A 27,440-nucleotide genomic window follows, 5' to 3' on the forward strand; every position below is an offset into this window, starting at 1 on the left:
TTCTAAATTAATGAAGCACTAAGACATTACTTAAACTCTAGATTAATGAAGCAGTATATAATTAATTTGATTATTTTGTTTGCAAGAATCTATGGAAGTACAGGGCGGAATATAATGTTGGCAAACTAGAATAACCGTAAATTTTATCTTACAAGTAAGTGACATAGAGTTATCTTTCGTCCTGCGGTTTTCGTCCCCTTGATGCTGGCTTATATGTCTCTACACACATCACCCATCTCTGTCATTTCTTATTATCATTCTCTCTTGTGAGCACAAAGCAACTCCGAGATAAGTCAACATTGCGTCATAATGCTTTTAAGATATTTCTTTTATTATTTGCACAGAGACAATAAATTAAATCACATTCTTTCCGTGATTATCTCCTCCGTAATTTTGAAATAGAAATAGCTATGTTATAAGAAAATATTTATCATTTAATTCTATTTATCATCTTTTGTCTCTCTGTCTTATTTGCTTTTTCTTTAAAGAAATATACAAGTCACATCAAATTATTTATTTTATAAAGATTAAAAATGTCTAAAAGTAATTCTTAGAACACTAGATATTGCACAATCTTTTGATGCGATAAACGGCTTATGTAATATGTAACGATGTGGCACAAATATCGTAAAAAGCTGAAGAAATATGTTAACTTTACTTAGATCTCGAACGACGCATTTTATCTCGACGTTTCAACTTCAGGGAATTTCCGTCGAAAACGTATTTCCGTCTCGCGTTGGCGTGCCAACGAAAATCATCATAGATGAATGCGAATTGTACCCGATGCGTTGCAATTGCAGGTGTTTGTAAACGTCAAAATTGTAACTGTCAGAAGTTTTCTGCACGGAAACTTTTCACGCTTGAGAGGATACTTCATGAAAGTTTTGTGCAACGAGAATGCATCGGTAGAAATGTTGCAGAATTTATGAAGTCTCAACAATATGTGACCTATTATTTTCATAAAGATCTTTCCTGTAATCCCATCCCGATTTTTCCAGATTTTCTCATCTTTTCTTTTTCTTACATAATCATAGAGTTCGAAAAAATGACGTCCGCAATTGACAGAAAATCGATTACAATAAAGAGTGAGTTAGTACTATTTTAGCAAGTATTACTCGTGGGAAATTACAGAAACTCCTGACAGTAAAAATTGAATTTGATTCCGTCACTGATGAGCATTAGATTTATGTAAAAAGTCGACAGTAGTACCACGAAGAATTCCTGCGGGATAGTGGGTGTTTCTGATGTAATAAAATCAATCGATCGAGCGTCGAATTGGCATCGAATCCATTTTTAATCTACAAAAATAGTATACATATATGTAAATTGTTGCTTTATCTTTTTATGCAATGGTAAATATTATGAGAGAAGAGAAAAGTGAATAAATGTTGCTCTCAAAATAATATCGATCGCTGATAGTAGGTACATCGCGCCAGTTATTAATTTTCCGATATCTGCGGTTTTAAGTACGATTTTGAATTGTAGTTGTTTCATAACCGCCAGTTACACCGCTCACGTAAATTCGTTTATGTCATGATAAAACCGCATGACTTTTCACGCTCTTCATTTAACATGCTCTTGTTGAATTTTTGAATTTGAATTGAATTAAAATAACTTGAACGGATGTTAGTAAATAGAAACTGACATCTATTATATATAATATATAAACATTTAAACGTATGAATATATTTACATCTCATTCTATTCATATAGATTTTTCGATTTTCTACTTTCTTACATTCATATCCTTACATTACAATATTATTTTATATATAATTTTGACAAATTTTTAAAAATATATAAGATTGTTAAAAATTAAATTATTACAGAATAAGTTTAGTAGGATTAATGAGAAATAAATTGGAAAAAATATTATAAATTTTAAAATAATTTCAATTATAGAGATTTAATGATTTATCTGCCACAAAGATAAATAATTAATAGATAGAAAAATAATATTGCCTGAATAAATAATATTGCTTGAATAAATAATATTGCCTGAATAATAATTTTATTTTTTTAAAATAAGTTTTAATTTAAAATTTATTAAGTACATCAATTATTCCGCGTTAAAACTATTAAACTCGTTTCAAACATCGATTTTTGCGCTTATTATCTTGAAAACGTTTTCTCTATTTGTTTAATATATATTCGTACACATAGGTTTATTTTCAATCCTGAGATTCTCGGCCTTCCAATTTCCAGTCCTTCCATCATGGTTGTTCTCATCGTCCGCGGAAATCTGTTTACCCAATGTGTCTGGTACACTTCCTCGGTTTTCCCAAGTTTGCTCGGGCTAAGCTGCCAAATTGGCCGCCATTACTCATGCGTGAATTGCGAAAATAAAGCGAAGAGAAAACAAGGAAGAATAGTTAAAAATAGAGATAATATAAAACTGCAGAAAATAAAAAATTAATAATGCACAATTAGAGATAAAATTATTATTGTAAAATTATATATTCGCGATTTATTATACAATTATTTAAGAATTTATGCAATTAAAACACTATATACCAAAAGTATAGTGATCATTTTTCGTTGATATCAATGTATATAATGTTTTTTATATCTTTAAATCAGAAGATTTGAAAGAAATAAAGAAGCTGTCAAATATTGCATTCGTTTGCAATGTAACTTGAGTGAGATACAACAATTTCTCGTGTCAGACCGTTGACTTATGAAGGGTATAAATCATATATTACGTTGGATCGTGAAAGTGTATATTGGAGATGCATTTGTGACAGATAACCTGTACTCTTATATTATACCGCATCATTTCGACATGTCAACTTACGTGCGTGTTACCACGATTTCTTCTTTCTTTTAGTTTGCGTCTACTCTCATATTTTCAAGTAAACATCGCTGAAATGTCTTTTCCTTTGCTTTAATTTTTTAGAACCTCTTCTCCGCAAATAACGCAACTTTTTGCGTTCAGTTATATCCCTTTCAGCAAGTTCTATTTCCGCAACTTTTATTAAGGTACTAAAACAACCTTTACTGATGCACTGTATATCTACATTATGCGCCTGAGTAATATTATCGTAGCATGAAATAAGAAAACACATGCGGCAATAAACCCGCAATAACCAGGCATAAGTAGAAATATCCATTCCGTATACGACTTAAGTAGTAATGTTCATCGATAGACAGACAGTAGGTTTACATTTGTTACACTCGATGTTATTGTCAAATTCTAATTTCTTTTGATTACGATATAAAACGATTTGGGATACGCTAATATGTTCATTATTAAATAGCGATTTTCTATTTAATAATTTATAATAATATTTAATAATCTTTCACAAAACTGGTTATTATATAATTAAATTCTATTATATATTATTGAATAAAATTTTTAAATATAAGAAATAAAATATTGTTCACGTTCTTTTTACATTATTTCTTGTTGCATACTACTGTTTTCAAACAATCTTTCGCCTGTGAAATTATTAAATAAAAAGATCTCCACATCTCTGTATATCTTTAATTATTTTGTACAATATAAAAAAAATTAAAATCTCACATCAACGTCGAACATAACAGATTCAAGTCTATCTATTGAAGGCATTACTATTTGAGTCGTTTGTGTTTCGCAAAATTTTTTAAAAAGTTTTTTACATGATAGAACAGATGTCCAAAGATATTATTCGTTCGCTAGAAGCTTTGATATTTTTACAAACTAAACGTTAATAAATCATAATAAGACGTCGACTAGTTTTCTTAATGAACTTAATATCTAGTTGTTTAATAATTTTGCCGCGCATACTCTTGCGTGAACTTTTAATAAAACCGCGTACCCGTCAAGCCCTGTCTATATTATTTCGCGAAATGCCCGCTGGAAAATACCGTTGAGCTCTTTTGAACATAAGCAACGGAAAATACACTATCTCCTGAGACCCTGATATGAGATGCAGCTGAAACAATGGAAGCGCGATTACGAAAAAGAATGTAGAATCACTTTAAGCGGGATCTAATAATACGCGACCTGGAAAATTTTAGAATATACGATTTGAATACATGGCTACATTTTTTCCGACAAGTATTTGAGGGCTGCTGGGTAAATATCTTTTACATAAAATATAAACTACCATATAGCTATTGGCTATACTTTAAAGAAGACTAAAATTTTAAAAATAAAACTCCAAAATATAAAATTTTATGGCACACATAAGAAAATTCCAATATTAAATATTTTGTTAAATTTCATTAAAATTCTAATATCAAAATTTTGTTATAATGGATTTAACTTTATATTATATAAAATTATTAATAATATATAAAATATCTAAATATTTTATATAATTTATATTTTTCATTCTTGATACAACTATTGTTCCAATGCTTCTATATATTTATTATTTCATCGAGAGTTTATTTTCTAATTCAATTTGGAAATAAACTTTTATTGAGATAAAATGCAAACACAGATTTATAAATTAATTTCGCAATTTATTGTATGAGTTGACGTAAAAAAGAGAGTTTTCTTAGCGCCAGTAACAATAACGTGGTTATTATATGACGTCCTCGGATAATCAAACAAAATGAAAGTATGAGGAAAAAGTTTCTCCCCGCGTTGTTGGTAGCGAAACGCGGCTACACTCGCGAAACTTTATTATCGGGTCGACATCGTGCTGAAAAAGGGAAAGCAGAACGATAGAGGGTATTCGCTATACCACGGAAGTATATGCGGTCGCTTTGTTTTCCGTGTTCCGTGGGATCGCGGGAAAGTTGGCTGTAGAAGTTAAGAACGCTATTGTATATGCTTGTATATAGAATAACTCGATGAAAAGCTAATATGCGTGACCGCGTTATGGCATCGGCATAAACCGATTATACTGAATGCAATTAGAAATTTATTTTCATATTTATAATCTTCACTTTATATGGTAAGAATAATAATTTCTAATTGTCTCATTTCAAGAGCGAGAACAAGCGGAAAATATAGTGTTATTTATACCTACAATATTTATCTCTTGAAAAAATTGAAATTTTTCAATATTTAATTAAATAATAAAAATAAAATTTAATAATTATTAAGTGCGAATTATATGATTTTCTATTTTTACTTCAAAATGTTATTAAATATACGCATTGTGGTATTAATTATTAAGCTTCTCCTCATAATCTCTTTTATTAATAATGTACAGATGAAAATTTCCCATAAGCTTCTAAATTAATGAAAATCTTGAAAGCTGAATGCATAAAAATAATATGCGCATCCTGTATGCGAGAGAGCCGAGGATTATAAAATAGTTATACTGTACGAGCATAAATTATATAAAAAATATAAAGGTATAATCAAAAACAAAAATATATTATTATTGTTTTTGATTATACTTTTATATTTTTTATATAATTTATAATTATTTAATTATATAATTTATAATTATAATATAAATATATATTATTGTAATATTGATTGGATGCATGATAAAATGGAGGGAAGAGATACACGAAAAGATTCGAACTAAATCTTCAGGATAGGAATGCTGCCAAAGCGCAAGAAAATAAATGTCAAGTTAAGATTTATGATTTCGTATCGATATCGATAAAGGCTATAAATCAGTTATCATCTAATTTCTGTCTTTCATATTGATGTTTCGCTTTCTCTTCAACATGATCCTCACGTTATAAATCAAGTATTTTGAATGCATTTAAATTATTTATAATTTATTATATAACAGAAATATAAGAGATATAATGCTTATTTATTAAAAACAATCTTTATTAATGTAATATGGATATTAAATGAAAATAATAAATAATTGAAATAATAATAAAATCTGTTTCTCATATAAAATAAATAAAATATAATAAAAATTTATTAGAATAAGTAAAATCTCTTTATAATATTAAAATGTGCCATATATTAAGATCAAATAATATTAATACATTACTTTTCCTGCAAACATTTTTCTTTCTCTGGCTTTGAATTACAATGTTTTCATCAAAAAGGTGGAAATAATTTAGCTAAAAGGTTCAATATGACGGTTCTCCGCATCTATCGTAGTTCACAATGGTTTATGTCCTGTCACGTCATTTGCTGCAGCTCTATATATCCATCCAGATTGCGTGTCACGCGAGAGCGTATACATATACATATATTTGCAGATACGGTTGTATGCGTAAATGTGCAGCGCGATGCATACTACGAATGGGAATGGCATGAGAATGAATGCAGATAACTTAAATGTCCTTTCCTTCATTCTTTCCTACAAAGAGACATTTTATTCCAGATTTAAAAAGAAAATAGTTTGTATATCTCTCGGTGAGATTACGTTAAAAGACATTTTTAATCGAACACGAATTTATATAGGCTTAAAATCGAATAACTAATTTTAATAAAAAATTATTATGTTTCATATTAAATTTTTATATTAAGTAGAAAAAATAAATGTAAATTCTCAGGTCAACTACCATCAGAGATACCGCATATTTTCTGCGATGTCACGATTCTTTAAAGAAAAAGTATCAATATATAAAAGTTATAATATATGTCGCTTCACGTTTCAATTTAATCACTAGCCTGATTTAAAGGCGTCGACAGCCACATCAAAGAGTTCGGAACGTCGAAGATAATAATCGCGGGTTTTCTCTCTTGGCTAAAGTGTATGCGAGAAAATAAAGTAGCGAGCGAACTTTTTACGAACGAATAACTTTTTTATACTCTTGATGGATAACTAAATTAATATCACTTTTTTATTTCACGGATAAAGAGTATTCATAAGACGTTATGGTGACAAAAATGAGATAAAATTTTGTGTCGTATATATGAGTGACATAGAATAATTAGTGAAAGATTTATATCACTTGATTGGTTTGAGATGAAAAATGTCGTGTCCGACAAAATGTGTAATTGCATGATATTTTAACGCATAAAATGCATGATATTTTAACTTTTTGTAACGTCATCAATTAAAGATTAAAGTTATTCTGATTAAAAATTCAAAGAACAAGTTATGCTGGAATATTTGACAATTAATTAGACTAGAATATTACGTAAGAGCTTATGATTATCTCATCAAGAATTAGATTTGATATTAAAAAGGAATAGAATATGAAGATGAATTAGTCGAATTTTTTTCACGAATGTGTCGAGCCTCTAAATTAATTGATTGCTACGCAAATCGGTTTAAGTTACGGCGAGACCCAGATGGATTTCGCCGGCGAGAAACGAGGTTAACGATTTCAGGGTGAATTTGCTCCAGGTACCCGACACAGAATACCGGCTTAAAACCTATCGGGTTACTCGCAGTTAAAGCCACGTTTTAACTACAATGCGCGCACGGCCGTACGGAAGCGTCCGCTAATGAAACGCACAATTAACTGTTATCGCCATCGCGCATCCTGGGACTTCGCTAATCGAATTTTCGTGTGATTACGCGCATTTTCCCGTTCAGTGCGAAACGCACATTATCCTTTCCCGTAAGCAAATTGCGCAATTGGTCTCTTGCTCCGTCAATGGTGTTCGTTCGTGTGACATTCGATAGGCATTGATTAATTGAAATTAAATTAATACAACTTAGCTATTGTAGAATGTAGTTGTATAGCAAATGGGCTAAATTACATTTGCTCTGTAATGCAATCAATTATTATGATAGTAAAATTTGTTATTCTTGAACCACAAAAATAATTAGCTACTCTTGTTATCTTTTTCCTTGCATCTAAAAATTATATGAATATTTATATAAAAATAAAATAGAGAATTTCTTTTTATTGTAATTTTAATTTAATTTTTTTTTTAAATTTGAAAGTTTATTTACTTGAATATATATCTAATTAAATTCAGACTTTCTTAAATGCAAAAGAAAGTTCTTTACTAAATATTTTTACAAATAAAATGTAAAGCGAGAATAGTTACAAATTTATAAGAATATAGTTCATTATTCACAATTATTTCAAAATCTAAATTTTCTAACTTTAAATGTTTCTTGATTGTAACGAGTCTTTAAGAGTGCTACATTATTTTATCTATATTTTATAGCATAAAATGCAGGAATTACTAGCGTTTTTGAACTATATATACGTATGTATATACTAACAAATATTTCAGATTTTAGCTCTTTTGAAGTTTAACTATCAGTAAACTATCTATCAGAAAAAATTTTTCGAATAATATATATAGACAAACTATAGATAAATATAGATGATAAACTAAGAAAATTAAAAATAAAGTTAGCAAAATATAAAGAAGAAGAATAGTATTTATATATTTTTACTGCTACATTTATTATTGCATAGATACAAATCTTTATATATTGATAAACAATTAGAAAAAATTAATTTTTTTATTCTTTCGATATTTTTTATTTTACACGCACATAATATAATATATTCGTAAATTTATTACTAAAAATTAATCAGAAATAAAGTAAAAAATAATGTTTAAATTTAAATAATTTTACTTTGTGATATAATCGTGGAATTATGATATACAACATTAATCTGCAATATATATATATATATATATATATATATATATATATATATTTATATATAAATTATATAAAATATTTTCCAAAATAATTAACGTTTCAATAATAACTTCATATAATGTATAAAATACAAGATTACTATATGTTATGGTATAAGTGCGAATAAATATATGAGTTGGAATTAAAGATAAATGTCAAGGTAAATATAAAGTAAATAAAATTTTTTATAAACGTTTAATATCTTCTAATATTTGCAATTGTACTTTAAGAAATAATACGACAAGCTTTTCTGTTATTTCTCACTACATACATGACAAGGTTGCCGAATATAAACAGCGCGCTATACATCGAAAAATTCGGCGTTCGTTGTGTTATCCTTTACTTTATTGTTATTCACGCGATGACACACGTATTTCACGAAAAATGTAAGTACTCACTACGATTACAATTGATTAAATGTGTGCGATTAATTAAATCTTGTAGTTATTGTTTCCTAACTAGTCATTAACTCAATTTATGAAATATAACGTAATATCAAAATGCGATTCTCTATTTATCTCGTGATTTTTAACAGATTATTGTGATAATAGAAAGTATCGATTGAAATGAGTGATGTTATATTTCAGTAAATAACCTTATATAAACATATATTTTAACGTCTTTAGTATTCAGTGATATTTAGCATACATTTCTCAACATACTAAATATCGTCGTAATATTTTTTGAACGCGAACGCAAGAAGAATATCAGAAGATGTACAATGCAATTATTCTGTGTGATTATTAATAATTATCAATTCCTGCTTAATTACTTTTCGCAATTCGTAAGTTAGAAGTACTGTAGCACTCTTTAAGATTATTCACGAGAGAAAAAATAATATTAAGAGAATCGAAACTCGAAAAATTTCTATTTATATTACAAAATTTGCTTGTGAATATATTCTTAATTGGTGCTTATTTTTTTGTCATTTTTCTGCAAAAATATTTATTAAAGAATATTATTTTGTATTTGCTAAAAAAGCGCAGAAGAATTAACTTTGTTACACATATGTAATGTATGTATGTATGTATGTATGTATGTATTTATGGGTGTGTAAAAATATATAATATAATTTGTTTTTTTTTTGTTGACATATATAATGCTAATTTTTAGAGAAATTTTGATTTTTAATATTTTCTCCTTTTTTGTTATTTATCTCAAGTTTCTTTATCATAATTTTTTTGTATTCATTTTTATCATATTTTTATCATTATTTTTATCATAATTTTATTGTATTCTATATATACGCAGTTATTTTCTGTAAGTTCGTTTAAAAGTTTTCACAAGTTTTAAATTTTTGCTCCAAGAACGCTCTAAACTTTAATAATGTATTTATTGTTATTTTTTTAACCCATTAAACTATAAAGACTTATTACAATGTGCGTTTTATTGTAAGTTAGAGTTGAAGTTTTGAAACATTAATGAAGACCCATTATTAAGCTGGGTGAAAGGTAGTTCGTACATATATTTGTTCGTATAAGAAATAGCCAAGTGGGAGGCGCATCTATTCACACCGAGGCGCACTGATCTGCAAATGCAAGCCTCGTTGAATGGTAAACGGTAGGGAGATGAGTCTAAAGCAGTAGTTGACGCGGAACTCTCGATTTACTTCATGCGACGAGCAATTTGACGGAGTATGCCATAAAGGGAAGTACCTTGAGTTTGAAGGAAGGTGTCTTTGCTAGAGCAATTTTAATAATAACCATCCGCTCGACATCATACATATTATTGTCGATCATGCCTATTTTTCTATTAACAACTTCTTTGGTTAATGTAAAATTATTTGTTTAATTATACGTTAATTTATACGTACAAATAAAGTTTAGTTAGTTTTATAAATCATGTCTATTTTTCTATTAACAACTTCTTTGGTTAATGTAAAATTATTTGTTTAATTATACGTTAATTTATACGTACAAATAAAGTTTAGTTAGTTTTATAAATTTCAAATTTAATAAATTTGTTTTATAACAATTATTTGTGTTTTTTGCAATTTTTTCTTTTTTAATATTTAATTACAATTTTGTTTCACATTTGAAAAAAAATATTATATTTAAAAATATAATAATCATATCGTAAAAACTTTTACTTGGGATACTATATAAAAATAAAGTATTATATTATTAATCATTAAACAAAAATAGTGCTGAAGTTAATATTACTGAAATTTATTATTAAATGTTATTGTTATAGAATTGAAAGAAATTAAACATCTGAACAATGTGAGAGGAATATATGGACGGACACCACACAGACTGGGTAGACTCGGCGAAATTACGAACACGTGGCGAGACGTGAAGCGGGGTAAGTTAGCAAATTACATTTCGTGAGATCTACATAGTGTGGTTATATATATTTTATTCAGAATGTTATATCTTGAAATATAGAATTAAACATTAATTTGTAAAGTTTGCATGATATAAATGTTATATGTGCATTATAAAATATACGAGATAATGTTACATTGTCGTGATTACATCTCTCTTTCTCTTTTTCTCTTTCTCACTTTCATAATTCTTTTTCTAAATTATATAATGACATACACATTCATTTTTAAATTAAAAAAATGATTACGCTTCTCCTATTTATCAAATTTTAGATAACGGTATAAAGTTATATATAATAAATATATAGATTAAAAATAAATATAATATTAAATATAATAGAAATTTTTCATTTTTGATAAAAGTAATTTATTTTGGATATGTGTGTGTATGCGCAATTTAATATAATATTATTGTATTAATATATAAATGCTCGTGCACGATAAATAATGCTGTTAGATTAAAATATGTGCCCTCAATTTCGGTTTTAATCCAATTTTAAACAACGCTGGATTTTGGTTTAATGGAAAAGTCGCATTTTCCGGAGAAATCGGAGGGATCGCAGGATATTATACACGAGAAACTACACAGTGAAGATAAACGAGTTTTAATAAATAAAATTCTGTATGTGTATGTGTGTGTATCTGGATCTCCTTGAGATGCTATACTGTATAAGCGTTCAAATTTCACCTCACGTACGTATCATGGTATGAGCCGGATGACGAATGAGGAACGGAAAGAGCGGCGATCGTTCCGTTCACTGAAACTTCAATTTCCAAGTTTGATAAATTTTGGTTTTTAAGAGAAAGGAACAGAGAGAGAAAGAAAAAGAGAGCGTTTCAACAAATAAAAACATGAATAATATTCGATAATATTTGATGAATATTTCTTGTTAAAAGCTTGGACAAATTCTAATCATTGAATTCATTTTTGAAATTATATATATGTTAAAAAACAAATTTGTTCTTTAAAAAATCTCTTATTTGCTTATAATGTTTTTTTCAGAAATTATATATTAAAAGAAAATATAAAAAATTATATATTAATTATATATTAATTATATATTGATTATGTAAAATATTTATTCTTTGTCATAACATTGCGATAGAAAAATATTTAAAAGGTGATTATGAAAGAAATAGTAAAAATTAGGTTACAGATACTGTAACTATTAATCCTTTTTATTCTGACATGAAACGATTAGAACAGTGCTCTTGCTAAATTTTAAAAGGTCTAATAAAGCACTGCCCATAAATATGTATGATAGCATATCTAATTTCCTGAAAATGAGAATATAGAATGTCAAGTAGATTAATCGTTTAAATAAAATCATCTAAAAGTATACTAAACAATCTCTGCAATGTGTTCTAATTATATCGTTTTATATAGAGTTATATAAAAAACAAACTATATATTGATATATTATATTATGCTACATTTTACATGTGAAGTATAGAATCATTTTATATAAAAAGATTTATTTTATAAAAATTTTTATATAAAATTTTATATAAAAAAAAATTTTTATATAAAATTTTTATATAAAAAATCATTTTATATAAAAAAGAATGCACAAATCATCAATATAAATAAAAGCAATTTCTTGTGCTCATAATTTCATATTGATAATAACATTTTTCACATTTTCTCATACTGATTTATAGTGAAAGATATAAATATCTCTATTTAATACGTTACTCGCCATATAAATATAAATATAGGCCTATTTGTGAAAAAATTAAGATTAAAAGTTATAACGCTCTTATTAATTTTTAATAAGAAAAACGAATTAATTATTTTTCTTATTTTTTAAGAAGAAAAAGAATAATGAGAATATTATATAAAGCATTAGATATTATGTATGTGATATACAATACGTTAAATTTATTTTTTTAGCGTTTAGCCTGCTGTGCGTGAAAAAATTTTTCGGCAGCGCGACAATGCTGGAGGCGCCGCCAGGAAGTCGCGAGGATCTTGTAGAGGCGGCAAGAACTCCATGTACACCTACTGGTAAGTGACACAAGCGCTTTATCATAAAGTTCGAAGGGAGTTTCGGGAGCTGGCGAAATTTATTAGTCTGCGTAAACACGCTCGGTTATATATGGTTCTACGAGTATCAAAATAAATGGCCACAGCTTGATGGCATTGTACGTTGTTGATAGTTGCTTTGATTACATGGAAACAAAAGCGAATGAAATCTGGTAAATTAATAACTCTGCCAAGAATATCTATGAAACAGGGAAACTATATTATCAACTTGTATTATTGAATGAATGAATTAATATAGATAATTATAAACGTAAACAATAATAAGAAAATTATGATAAAAGCCTGAACTATTTATTAGTTTACCTCCTTATTAGTTTAACTAAATCTAAAAATTATGTCGTATTAGAAGAAATTATTATAATAATTTTGCATACATTCAGGTATACATTTAAATAGCAAAAGCCACTTTATACGAGATGCTGATGTGCGCTGATGTCAGAAATTTTCCAGTAATCTCGATAATCCTACAAACTTCTATCATGTTTACTCTTTATTCACGTTTATCCCTCAAACTTTATCATTGCACCGCGACGGCTATCACTCACTCCTAAAAGGCGACGTTACAAATTACCCTTGATCAGCGTATAACGAATTACCTTCTCGTTTTATCAGATTGCACTGCGCTGTCTTTGCTCTCGACGATCGCAATAAATTAGTTTCTTCTCTTACCTCTACCTAGGTAATTACAATCTTGCCTGATAATATCATTAGAAAATTACCACCGAGAAACATTTCGTTAGGATCGCTCCTCGATGCATCGTCCTTTGTGTTAGCGTCGTAAAAGCATCCTCTTGCGCAAGGGATGCAAGCCGTCGTCTCTCTTCCTCCCTTGAACCGGTATCCGACACTGCCGGTAATTGACACCGTTTTCACGGTTAAACCGCTTTCCAATTTTCCTCTTATTTTCACGATGTAATAACTTACCGAGCCCTAAGTTTAGTTATGGGATGGGTCAAGGGGGTAACAGTGCTGTTGGCGGCGACTAACGGGTGTTTAAACTATATATATAGAGGCATCTTCTTTAGAAGCCGCCGCTGAGATAAGCTCTCATTGGCGACCGAAGCGTAATCACTATGGCTTCCTGAAATAGCGTCAACTCTTCACGCCACCAACGCCGAGAGTCCTTGTCGGAGGAGCTTCGATCACTCGTCAATTGTAGAATAGTTTTTGCAAAAATTACTGTTGGCGTGTTGCGGTGAACTTAACTCCATATAAGATTGTGATAGATAAAAGATAAAAGATTATAATCAAATTGCAAAAATTGGAAGATTTTTAGATTAATTAATTTTAATTTACATTTTAATCTACATTTTTAAATTAACAAACTACATTTTTAAATTAATCTACATTTTTAAATTAATAAACCTGTTATTTTTTTAACTCAATAATTTATGTTAATATTATTAAAAAATTAGAATCAATCATTGGATTGAGTTTCGTAAAAAATGATATATTTCGTGCAGTTAGTAATAGTGAAATGTAGACTCGCATCGCTCCAAACGATCGATTTTCTTCTCGTCGCAGTTTCCATTTTTCCAGCATCGAGACATCATAAATCTTATGAAAAAGTACCCTTGCGAGTGCTCTTTTACGAACGAACGACATGCGATGATGATCGAGATGCAGATCGAAAAAATTGGCCCCACTATGGGATAAAAGTTTCTGAGAGTCTCGTGGGACGCAACCCTCAATGTGTGCGTGTTCCTGACATAGGATTTCCATCTTTGCTCTATAAATCAAAATGTCGTTGATTTCGTAGCGGCCGCCTGTCCTCCTCTAATTTCTATTGCAAGTCACCGTCTGCCGACTTTGTGGAAAAAGTAAATAATGGCCGACCTTAAAAATGCCAGCATGTTTTAAAAAACTTTCGAGTGGCTCCCCTCGTCTTCATTCTTTCTTCCTTTCTACTTTCGCATTTTCTGCTCCCTTTCGTAGTTGCTTCCTTGTGCGCGAGGCAACCTAGAAACTTTGGTAATTACGCGGAATTAAGCTTCTTAAAATTTATAACGCGATCGGCTTGACACATTGGCAATATAAGAGGCAAAACGGACGATTTAGTAAAAGATGTAAAGTAATGAATTGTTACTCTTTGTTTACTTTGAACACAAATAATTTATAAAACATGTATATTGTACGAATAACAGAATTTGATAAAAATTATAAAATAAAAATTATTATTCGTACGTATCAATGTTTTACGAATATATTAATATTTTAACATATATATGTGTGTGTATAAATATATAAAGCACGCGAACAAAAAGCAAATACAATTAAAACGTATTATATTTTTGCCAGTAATTAATTAATTCTGCTTTCAATAATAGCTCGTCTGGAAATCTGAGATGCGGTTATTTTTATTCTGATCCTTATCGATTCTCTATAATATATTATTGGTAAAAGAAAATATATGTAATATAGATTACATATTTATTTTCCGATAATGTATTATTATTGTTTCAATAGTTTCTTTTCGGCGCAGTCCATAATAATTTATATAATAATATATCACAAAATAATGCGCGGTTCTCTCGTGAATTTCATATCGGATGAAGTTATAATGCGGAAACAGTTTGCGACGAGCGAGTTCAGTGCGCACTGAAATTAATAATAACGCGCATGAGAGTATCCCACGCGCCTCTGTTGTATTAATTAATATGAAATTCTAGATCGGCAACTGTCACGTCGAGAGCGCGGAGCCGCTTTTCTTGTATAATTAATAATAATCCACGAAGCTACCGTAAATGCTTCGTTACGAACTTGAATATAAACGCAGTCCGCGTAGAATGCAAAATGTCGCTAACGAGATTAAAAGATAGAAGTTTAGGCAGAACTTATTAAAATATGAAAAGAACACTTGGCATACGCCGAATATATTAATTACTTTACGGGAATTAATGCCATTTTCTCCTTCTGCATATTTGAAAGATTCAAATTAGGAAATTTAGGAAATATTAAATCAATTATGATTGAATTAATATTATAACGATATTTAAATTTTATATATTCTAAAAAAGGCAGCAAGCGTCGAAATTTACGAAAATTTAAATGATTTATAAATGAATTGATTATCTATAAAATGATTAATAGTTATATAAGGAAAATTTTGGAAGATTGTTTAAATTATAAAACTTTTGATTTAGAATCTTAAAATTCGACTTTAATCTAATTTTATGACATTGTGAAGGCAACACGAATTAATACACAAAAATCACATGAGAGTTTGTGATTTGTGCAAATAAAAATACATAATGCACATAATATGCAATTCGAACAAATGCTTTATTAGATTTTTAACGTATCATGTATTTATTCATATTTATTCGCGTGGATAATGTAACCGATAATGCATTTCGAATATAATTTATCAACGATAATTAATTATCGGATTATATATCACGGATCATGGCTATGATTATTATCGATATTTTTTCTTTCTCAATATTATCAAGACTTCGATAGCGGCTCATAACGAACGACTCGATCTAATTAAATTTGCGCGACGAGGGAGATGCGATTTGTAGGGCAAATGTTTGCAAATAAAAACAATCTGTCTTTACTTGATATTCAAGAGCTAATCGAAAATAGTCTTACTAATAATAAGTACCTATTGTGTCTATTCCTCTTTCCTTTATATCTGTATCAATAATTATTACTTTCAATAATTACTAGGAATCAAAACAGGAATAATTTTAGCAATTTATGATTTAATGACAAATGGTTATGATCTTTATGCTTATTCTTTATATACAACATGGTAATCAGCGCAAATTATATTATTTTGCTTCAATTATATTATTTTGCAATTTTTTATCATCTATATATATAACATCGCAAATTAAAACCAAAAAATTTATTTAATAAAGAAATAATACACATATATATCATTATATCCATTTTGCTTTTATTTTATTTAATAACAAAGCGATTTATCTATGAAAAATTTTCTGTGCAAAAAGAATTTATTATACCCATGAAATTATTCATTAATAGTAAAAGGATAATAGCAGTAGGAATATTGGTAGTTAGCGGAAATATTATCGATGGTAAAGTCAACTATAAAAAGTTGGTAAAGTCAACTATGAAAAGCAAACTATAAAAAGTTATATGTAGCTGCTATGAGAAGTAGCAACGGACCGTTATGAATCAAAACTGAAAACCATAATTTGTTAGTAGTACAACACTATACATCTAATAGATATAGTAACGAGCAATTAAATGTTAAACAGTGTTGTCTTGGGGAATTTTTTATAATAGTAACAGTAACAGTAACAGTATTATGGATATTTGATAATGTAATGAAAATGTAATTTCGATAAAAAAAGCATTAAGCTAATTTAATTGATATTAATGGTACAAATTGACAAACTTTTGTCATTACTTTTGTATCGTTCTCTTTCTACAAATCTTTTATTTGTGTTTTTGATTTAATATCTGATAGATCCTATAATTATATATTTATTTGATATTTTTTAATAATTTACGTTTGAGAAATGTATAATATTATCGGCAATTTTTGACAACAGACGGGAAAGCTATTAGAAAATTTCACGTGTTTTTGCGCGTATACATTCTTCCTCGAGATAAACTTTCACAATATATCCGATAAACACCAAGTTCCTGTTTATCTCGCGCGATGCGATCAGGCAGCGATGGAGGGACGACGCTACGTGTGAGTTGACTTACTAAGGGTCAATAGGACGCGTCACGAATTATGACGTTTGATATCCAAGTCAAGGGACGAGATCAGGCGAGTGTCTCAAGCGGTATATAGCCGAACTCGGTTTAAGAGCAAATACATCGAAGTCCACTCGGCTAACATTGAATAATTCATAAAGTTCGACCGACGCCGGCAGTGCTATACCAATAGCCATTGAACTGTTCATCACGGGCTATTGATTGGGGTGCTTTCTGTTTTCTCTCTCTCTCTCTCTCTCTCTCTCTCTCTCTGTGTTTCTATCAACGCGTTATAGAGACGAATATACTTCGCAAAATAATAATACTTAGACGGATCGAGTTTTTATTTAGAGCTATTCTTATGTTAGTGTAGCAAAAGTTCGTTTACGTTAATTTTTAAAAGTCTTATTTATATGATATAAATTGCCTTTCTTATATTAATCTTGTTCTATTAATATTTAAAAAATTGATTAGACCATAAAATATTATAAAGAGAGGGAGAAAGAGAAAATGGGTAATATTAAGTTACATATTATATAATACATATGTTGTCAAGTTAAATTAAAGTTAATTTTTAAAAGTCTTATTTATATGATACAAATTGCCTTTCTCATATTAATCTTGTTCTATTAATATTTAAAAAATTGATTAGACCATAAAATATTACAAAGAGAGGAAAAAAGAGAAAATGGGTATTATGTTATATATTATATAATACATATGTTGTTAAAGAATGTACTTAATGGAAAAGCTTATAAAAGATGTACAAGTGAAACATTAAATATATATGCAGATAATGTTGAAGATACTAGAAATTGTATACAAAAGTTTAACAAAGTAATATTCTTTCCCGCAAGTAAAATTTATTCCAACGAAAAATCTTGTGAAGAACCTTGAAGCGAAACAAGTTTCAAAATCCTCATGAAACTACTAATTGTTAATAGCGAGTTTTCTAAGATGTTAGTACGACGGAACAAAAGGCTAATTGGATTATACAGACACATAATACGTGACACACATACACACGATACACACAATGCTTATTTCTATACTTCTAAGTCTTTATTAAAACTTCTGCATATTATTCTATGCACATTATTCTATTTATTATTCTATTTGTTAGTATATGCATATTAATGTATTAAAAAAGATCTTTGTACCATAATGACTTAACAAAAAATTCATTATTCGCATTACAATTATATCTATTAAACGAAAAGATATCTATGTAATTTTTACAACAAACGTTTAAAACATTTTTAGAAAGATAGTAGGTGACAGAAATAAAGATAAAATAAATTACATACATTCGACGCTTACCAATAAATACTCTGAACGGTTTTATGAATCGCTGTGTGCGCTGCACGGCTTAAGTGAACACAAAAAAGGACCTGTAACAGGTCGCGAACAATGACTATTTATCAACTCTCCCTCGTGTTTCTGCAAAGTACACCGATTGGCAAAAACTGTATCTCGATATAATAAAGTTTGCCACCGCACGAATATTCGTTCACTGTAACGTCTATGCAACATTGCTATAAATGACACAATCTATCTCTCTAAATCGGGATTCAAAGGATGTATGAAAAGATTGAAATTTTATCTCTCTCAGAAATTTTATTATATATAGTATGTAGCTTGTATGCTGTAGAGATAATTTGTTTTTCTGTTTGTATACAAATAAAAAGTATAGACATATTTCCTGTATATATCATACTCTTTTAACGTTCTAATTTTTAATGATGTCTCTCGAAGATGATGATATTTCTCGATGCTTTTGAATATTCAGTTCTTGTGATTTTACAGCGTAATCTCAGATATCTGCATTAATACATTCCATCAAAACTACATTTTCTGTTTGAACTTTTAACTTTAACGCAATTTGGACTTGTCAGTTTAATTTGACCTCCAACTTATCGCATTGTCGCATGCAATATCATAATTCATAACGTTACGCGACTCGTATTCTGACAAACGTAGATGGATGACCAGATTCTGCAGAGCTACCTAGATCGTACGGATATATAGATATACATGGAAACCAGAATCCTCATCTGGTGGTACTTTAGCAACTCCTCTTACATTACTTACTATTATCTATCGGGCTATCTATCTGTTACACATTAATCTCAAATGTCTATTCTATCTTCCGCGATATACCGTAGATATAATGATTCTCAATCTAAAACTAATTGTCTCAAATATTAAAACATTTTTGATACATGAATAATATCAATTTTTTAATTTTTTATATGGAGATAAATTTCATCGCGAAAGAGCGGAAAAAAAGCAAATATGTTTTATCCATGCGTGCAGAATTATTTGCAACATTTATATCCCTATAAAAATTTCGTCGTATTGCATTTGGGATTATTCAGTTAATAATTCATTTGAACGTGTACGGTGAATGCGTAATGAATATTACGTGACGAAATACAATATGAGAGGATTACGCATTTTTAACAATATACATGACCATTCATATAATATGTTAATAAAATAATGCAAAGCATTATATGTTATTCGCGCGATAATTTGTTTCGATGAAATAAAAAATCTAATTTATAAATTATGAAATATTTCCTTTTTCTTCGTGATATGTATGATAACGCGTTAATAATTATGAACATAAAGCTATAAGTTATTCAATGGGATGTAGCATCCGACCTGCCTGATATTGATTTGATCCCTGACGCGACGTGATCTTGCAGCGTAGAATTTGCATGTGGAATTACAAGGATGCGTTGCTCTGTCGCAGTAGCGTATAACAAACCCATATTTACTGTTTGATTGTACGGAAATTGCATTGAACGTTAGCGTACGTGTAGTTGACAAGCATGATTCCCTGGACTTCGTGGAACTTCGATCCTACGATCAGTCTACACAATTCAAAATGTACCTGATTCTCTGCAAAATGAAGCAAGTTTGATCTTTATTTTTAATTTTAATAATTGAATTGAAAGGATTATTTTAAAGAATATTATCGTTATATTATTTCCTTTACTATATACAGGGTGTCCCAAAACTCATAATCAATTTTTCAAAGACAGATTCCTGGGATCATTTGGAGACGATTTTTCCTCAGCAAAAATGTCGATGAAGGCCATCATTTTTTGCATGTTCCCGATTTTTGTCATCATATATCTTTGCAATTAAGCCTTAAATTAAAACTCAACTAAAGTAAACTTTATTTAAAATTAATCGAAGAATGTGGTTTTGTTAATATTTTATTCCTACAAAGCTTAGTTTACGAAAAACCCCTTATTTCCAATCACTTATAATTCGAAAATTATTAGTGCCTCGACATTTTCGTTGAGGAAAAATCGTCTTCGGATGATCCCAGGAATCTGTCTTTGAAAAATTGATTATGAGTTTCGGGACATCCTGTATATAATAGTTTGTAAAGATATTGTAAAGATATTGTAAAGATTAAAGATAGACTTTTTAACAGATACAATACATCTTTTTATGTGAATAAGAATTAATAATTCTGTATAATTAATTTTTGTTACAAACTCAATTATAACTTTTACAGTTTATTTCTTTCGTTAATCTTATAAATGTACAATGATTAAAGCATTGAATTATCGAGTATCGAAGTAATTATTTGTCGCGGACACATAAATCATGATGGTACGACTAATATTATTGCCATTAGCAAAATGCAATCGTAATTACAATCGGATTTGCCATTTCACTGTATTTATAGCGTCAATTATGACATTTTGCAAATCAGCAAAATAGTAAAGTTAACGATCGAGTGGAATATTACCGCGATATCTTCTGCTCATAATTATATATACATACATACATATATATATATATATATATATATATATATATATATATATCTTTCTTTCTTTTATTTTGAAGACTGCTTTAAATCTTGTGTGACAACCAGTAATCATAAATCATATTTTTCATATTATATCGCGATTGTTGGAATACGTTCGCATACATTTTAGCCAGGTGCTCACAAGGGAGTATAAAAATAATGGCGATAAATTCACGACGAATGACGTTCGCGGTCGAATAGGTCGGCATGGAAAAGTAATTAGCAATAAATTCTCACGACCTGATGTATAGCCTACTTCGATTTCTTTATGCTTCATCGGATAACACCCCTAGATGAGGGAGAAATACATAACTCTTTAAAGTAGAGCTATTTGAAGATTTTACGAGAAGAAATAAAAATTAAAGAATTTTTTTTTCTTTATTTTAGTATAGAATTTCCATTTATTTACCTTTTCTTTATTTCCCGAGTGAGATTATTCGCAATATATTTTCTCGGAGTTGATCTATCTTTTTCTCTTTTTTATCTATTTTTTTTTATTTGAAAAAATCGAGAAGTGACAATAGGAATCCCGAGCAGCATACGAATTCAACAATCTCTCTCTCTCTTTTTATAGCGGAATTTTTTTTAAATAACTTGATAGAAGGGGTCAATTTTCGATTTCTGTTGCACGAACGACTCGCTCTATTTTTTACGGACATGCTATACCGTATCAAATGCACAAGTGTTTCGTTGCAATTCACTATATTCCCCGAGCGCGGCTTTCATGCGTTAAAAATTGATCAAAGCCAAGTGTTTCAAATATAGAACGTATATGTCTCGCGTAAAAACGGGAGCACACGCGTGACGGAACATGCGGAGAATTGGTTTCGGTCGTTCTGCATCCATCGTGTAATACAAGGAGATTTGTCAGGGTTGGTTCGATGTTGCGCTCAAGTTACTTGTGATGCATTCACGATACATCGTTACAGACTGCAGCTGTATATTATAGACTTTGCGATCGTTCGCAGTATCCTTTCCGGAGACAAATGATCGACTTTCAGGATAAAAATCTAGTTTCATCCTCTCGTGGTACATAAATCTTCGACGTTTCTTCGACGTCTCAAACAACGCGCAACTATCAGTTTGAGGTATAATTTTTGCGAGATATTTGAAATAATTTACATTGTTCGAGCAGCTTTTAGCGTATTATTACATAAATGGCAACATAAATGGCGCAAGGAAAATAAGGCCATAACCGGCAACCATAACAGTTACAGCCGATTACAATCCTCATCCAAAGAATATGAGAGGCGGGGAGACATATATCAGTAGCGCGAAACAATTTCGATATTTGCGGTATGCAACGGCGATGCGGTTTATGGGTGCAATTCGGGGCACCGCCGTATGTACCGCAGCTTTGTATTTCCTCTCTTTTGCTGTTTCTCCTCATCTGAACAGACGATACATAACGTCGTACATTCCAGTCAAGCGATATATCAAAGCGAAGCACAAAGAAAATAATAAATTTTCAATAATTGTTATCGTAAAACATTTGTGTTATTAATTTACCATAAATTTATTCTAAGTGATCTCTTTAAGGAGATTATATTATGATGTATAGCCGCACGGATCTATAGAATAAATATCAACGTTGACTATGATATATCGTTCGTTTGAAACGACGCTATCGCGAGAGTTGAAATTTTTCGGCAGCGACACTTTGCGTAATCGGTTTTCGGTCAATCAGTTTCGATCGAAGTTTCCGGACAAGAGAGAATAGACAAGTCGGAAACAATCTATCTCTCATTGTTCTATTTCGATCTCTTTATCGTTGAATATATACGCAATGTAACGTTTATCGCGCGTTCTATTCGCGCGATTGAACATCCTCGTCGTGAAACTGAATTTCAAATCGATCGCGGGCGTCGATTTATGTTGTACTTATTCACGCTTTTCAATTCATGTGTTAATCGTGCTCTTTGTCGCGCGGAATACATTATTTTATTATTACATCATCGTGCTTTCCGTCGTGGTCGGGTTGACTTTAAATTAAGAATCATTAGTCCTGCAAATACATTAAATAGCGACGAATTTCTATATTTTGTGCATATATTAGAGATATTTATTATTATTATATCTCTATTTTCTCTTCTTTTTGAGGAAAAAAATGTTAAATAAAATTGAAGGTTCTATATAGATTATAGGAATTATAGGTTTCTCTATAGATGTGTGTATGCTGGTATTTGTATATCTTCGCTTTTCGTACTGAAGGTGACGTAAAGTGCCGCAGCAAATTCTGTTAGCTCAGGGCGTTCGATGGCCTCAAAATGACCTCTCGCGTTTGGTACGGACGTCCTTTTAGTGATGCAATGTGCCCTCGCAAATTGAAATTCTCGCCAAATCGTGGAGCGATGTAAAGTGCCGCATATCCTTTGGAAGATAGCGAAGACAGTGATCGCGGCGTTCCATCGGAAATCGACCATTAGACAAGCGTCACTGGATAGCTTTGTGATTCGATTGATTCTCATCTGGCGATACGAGCGATAGCGTAATGTAATAGATGAGGTCGAAGGTCGAGATCTTTCGTATTCGAAATGAATTGCTATCAAGGTCCGAAGTGTGTTCATCGATGAAATATCACGCAATAATTTTGAAATATTGCCTCTCTCGTCACATTCAATATCATTCATCATAAATGTCGATAGAACATGTATAATACCTGTATAATACATGAACACAACTGTGGGAGTATTCAACAATCTTTTCTTCAAATGCCATTTATAAAGTTTGATAACGATTCTTTCGAAAAATGCGGCTAATTGTAAGTAACATCACAGAATCGTGGAAGGAGAAAAGACCTTTAATGGTCAGACAAAAACTATTCGCCATTATTTCGATTAATTGATCGATTAATAAAACTTATTACTTATTATTTTTAAAAAATACGAATAATTAATTTAATAATGATAATAGAATAATAAGTAATTTTAATTATAAGATAATAGAAATGCTTTACAAATATGTACATAACAAATATCAAATAATATGCACGTTTTTAATACTGTTCACTTAGCGTTATTTAGTATACTGTAACCGCAAACAGGAAATCATTAATATCGTAAATTTGCTGATCGAATCCGTATGTGTATTCACAGATCAGTGAGTTTTGTACCAACGGATTAATTCTCTGGCGGTGCAATCGATCTCTGTCTAGCTATTAAATTTTTCGTAAATATATTATAACAGCCGCGATGGTTTTGCCTTTGCTCCATTATTTTCATTTCACCCGATAATAATTTTTTCTACCGAAACAGCGTACATCAATGCGGAAAACTCGTTAGCTCTTCGACGGTTATTACGTTAGCGTTATTTAATGAATGTTACGATTGTGGTAAATTACATTTATACAAGCTTTTTTTAAGAGAAATTTTTTTTGTCTGAAAATCATATTTATGATTATTAAAAATATAATTGATAATTATCAATTGTTGAATTATACTTAGAAAATTAAATAGTATGTATATAGAAAAATTACGTATTAAATTTCTTGTTTTTATAAAATTGCACATAACTACTAATTGACCGATACGTGACTTATATTATTTATCTAAGTTTGATAAAAATATTTTGTTTGTTTATTTAAAAACAGATATTCTCCAATTTCAAAAAATAAATAAAGCTACAAAATGCTCACAAAACAAAACATATAAAGCATAATGCATAATTTATAATGCAGCACAGCGCAATATAAGCACCATAATATCAAGAAAGTTTTAAGTACATAAATATTGAATCAAGTTCGACACAATGTTCGTGAAATGATGTCGGAGCGACTGACGAAGTCCTAGAGGAAATTCAAGCGATTACGATCGTAAAGAGAGGATAGGCAAAGGGTGGGATTTGAGGATGTGTTCTCTCATTCCGACCGTATTAGGGGATTTCTCTTCCCTGTACTGCGTTGCATCCAGCGTAAATTAGAATGTTGCGGTGACGCAACCGTGAGTGCGCGTATTACTGGCATTAGTGTGTGCCGCAACTAGTTAGATCCAATTTAATGCTTTGCTCGCTCTTCTTGGGTTTCAGATCTGGACACGATGCTGTATGGATACACTAACGGCATATACGTGCTGGACCACACGCCTGAATCCTTGCCGGTGAGTATGGTAATTCGGCGCGTAATGAGCCGCTTAGCCACAGCTGTTATTGCGATCCGTTCGTGATCCGCTTCGTAAGAACATTTCCTTTTATACATCGTTATAAAAGGAAATAAGGTGAATCGTCGTAGTGATAGATGTTCTTTCGCTGATCGCCATCTCGTTAAATTGTGCGTATTGATAAGTCGAGCGAGCAAAATAAATAATTAATTATTTAGTTGTATAATAATTTTAATTGTAATTGTTCATTTTTCGATCAAATGTTTTTCTTGCTTTACGTGAAACGATTATTATGGCTTAACTTATGATGTCCTCATATTTGAGGAAAATTAACTTGGTAAACAAACTATCGTCAATGCAATATATAATCAGACTATTAACCGCAAACGTTTCAGAATATACTGTTTACCGTAACTGTTATTGTTATGATCATGTACAATCTTATGATCGAAATGGTACACAGATAACAGTAACCTTACTATCCAATTGTAAACTTACTATCCAAGTACGCTGTCGTCGAAATATTACTTTTAATTGTAAGATTAACGTGACGATAAAAATTAATTTTTTGAATTATTTATTGTGATTTGTACATGTAATTAGGGAAAGTTCAACCTTTATATGATTCATTTCTGCGAACTAAGTAATTATTTGATATCTATTATTCCATGTTCTAATGGATATGAGATTCGCGATTAGACTCATCAATTATTGCCACAATTGCATTGCCAAACTCTGTGTTGTACTACGCATAATAACATGAATTTCAATCTCGATAATCGAATCACATAATTAATCATTCAATTGTATAATTGTAATTTTCCGAATCATGTAAAATTTCGTAGATCGACTGGAAGAGGATTCAATTATGTTTTAGTAAATCAAAGTACAATTAAATTATAATTAAATTCGACAAAAAGAAGTATGTTAGTATTGTTACTAATTAATTTGAAATATATATAACCGGTTTCTATTTTCAAAATTATCTGTATAATAAGCAATCGCGAACTTTATTTGTGTTCCTCAAATTTATTAGTAAACGATTATTGTTACCAAATAACTATTTTAGAACAGTTTATAAAATCAATCTAGAAATTATTGCATAGATTTGCATGTATATAGTTATTCCATAGATAATATTAATTACTGTTATGTACATGAAACAGCAATTATTATCATGACTAATGTAAATGTATAGTTCCTATTAATATAAATTATTATTATTATTATTAGATTAAAACTACATCATTACATTCGATATAAAAAAATTTGTTGTTATTGGTGCAGTGTGTGAATAAATTTAAATAAATAAATAAATATATATGTGTATGTGTGTATATTTGTGTGTGTGTGTCTGTGTTTGTGTGTGTGTATATATATATATATATATATATATATATATATATACATATATATATATATTTGTCACAATCAATATATTGATACAACATAAGATTATTTTAAACTGTTTAATATATATTTTACGAAGGATATTATTTTGAATATTATTGAAATGTTTATACGTTATTTTGTAGCGCGTTATGCGTATTTCTCGCGAAAACAGTCGTCGTATAATTGCCGGGAAAACAATACCTATCATAATCACGTTCACAAATAATAGCACAAACGCATAAATTGATACTCGATCGGAGCGATCGTACCATAACGATATGTATTATTATTCGAATAATCCACTAGAAATAGCGATATATTAACAAACATGATCACAATACATTCGGGAATGTTTCCTGCAAAAGACTGGCTAAACATGTTATCTTTATTATGATGAAATAATTAATACAGAAAACATTTCGTTCTCGATAAAAATTTACTGTTTGGATTCGCACAGCAGCTTTAATATTTTCGTTGCATTAAAATTAATGCGAATTCGTTGATGTGATATGCAGATCTGGCATTTGCGCCCGAGTTACTGCAATTATCGAGGCACACATATATAACGGCACAGAAAAAAAAAGTGTAATTTACA

At 29.8% G+C, this 27,440-nt stretch overlaps 1 protein-coding gene across 2 annotated transcripts in view; it reads left to right on the forward strand.

Annotated features, from left to right (window-relative positions):
• LOC105257226 overlaps nucleotides 1-27,440 on the forward strand; it is a 110,284-nt gene that overhangs the window by 74,461 nt on the left and 8,383 nt on the right. The window contains exons 1-4 of one of the 2 annotated variants that reach the window (XM_025413519.1): nucleotides 8,811-8,860; nucleotides 10,668-10,778; nucleotides 12,695-12,808; nucleotides 25,383-25,453. In XM_025413519.1, the coding sequence (XP_025269304.1) occupies nucleotides 12,739-12,808; nucleotides 25,383-25,453 (141 nt within the window). In that variant the 5' untranslated portion in view covers nucleotides 8,811-8,860; nucleotides 10,668-10,778; nucleotides 12,695-12,738. Of the gene's footprint in view, nucleotides 1-8,810; nucleotides 8,861-10,667; nucleotides 10,779-12,694; nucleotides 12,809-25,382; nucleotides 25,454-27,440 lie in introns of those variants that run through there. The other variant, XM_011267692.3, reaches the window with a different exon arrangement.

This window comes from Camponotus floridanus, unplaced genomic scaffold, assembly GCF_003227725.1.
Source record: "Camponotus floridanus strain SB8 unplaced genomic scaffold, Cflo_v7.5 scaffold11, whole genome shotgun sequence".
In the NCBI taxonomy this organism is placed as follows: Eukaryota; Metazoa; Arthropoda; class Insecta; order Hymenoptera; family Formicidae; genus Camponotus; species Camponotus floridanus.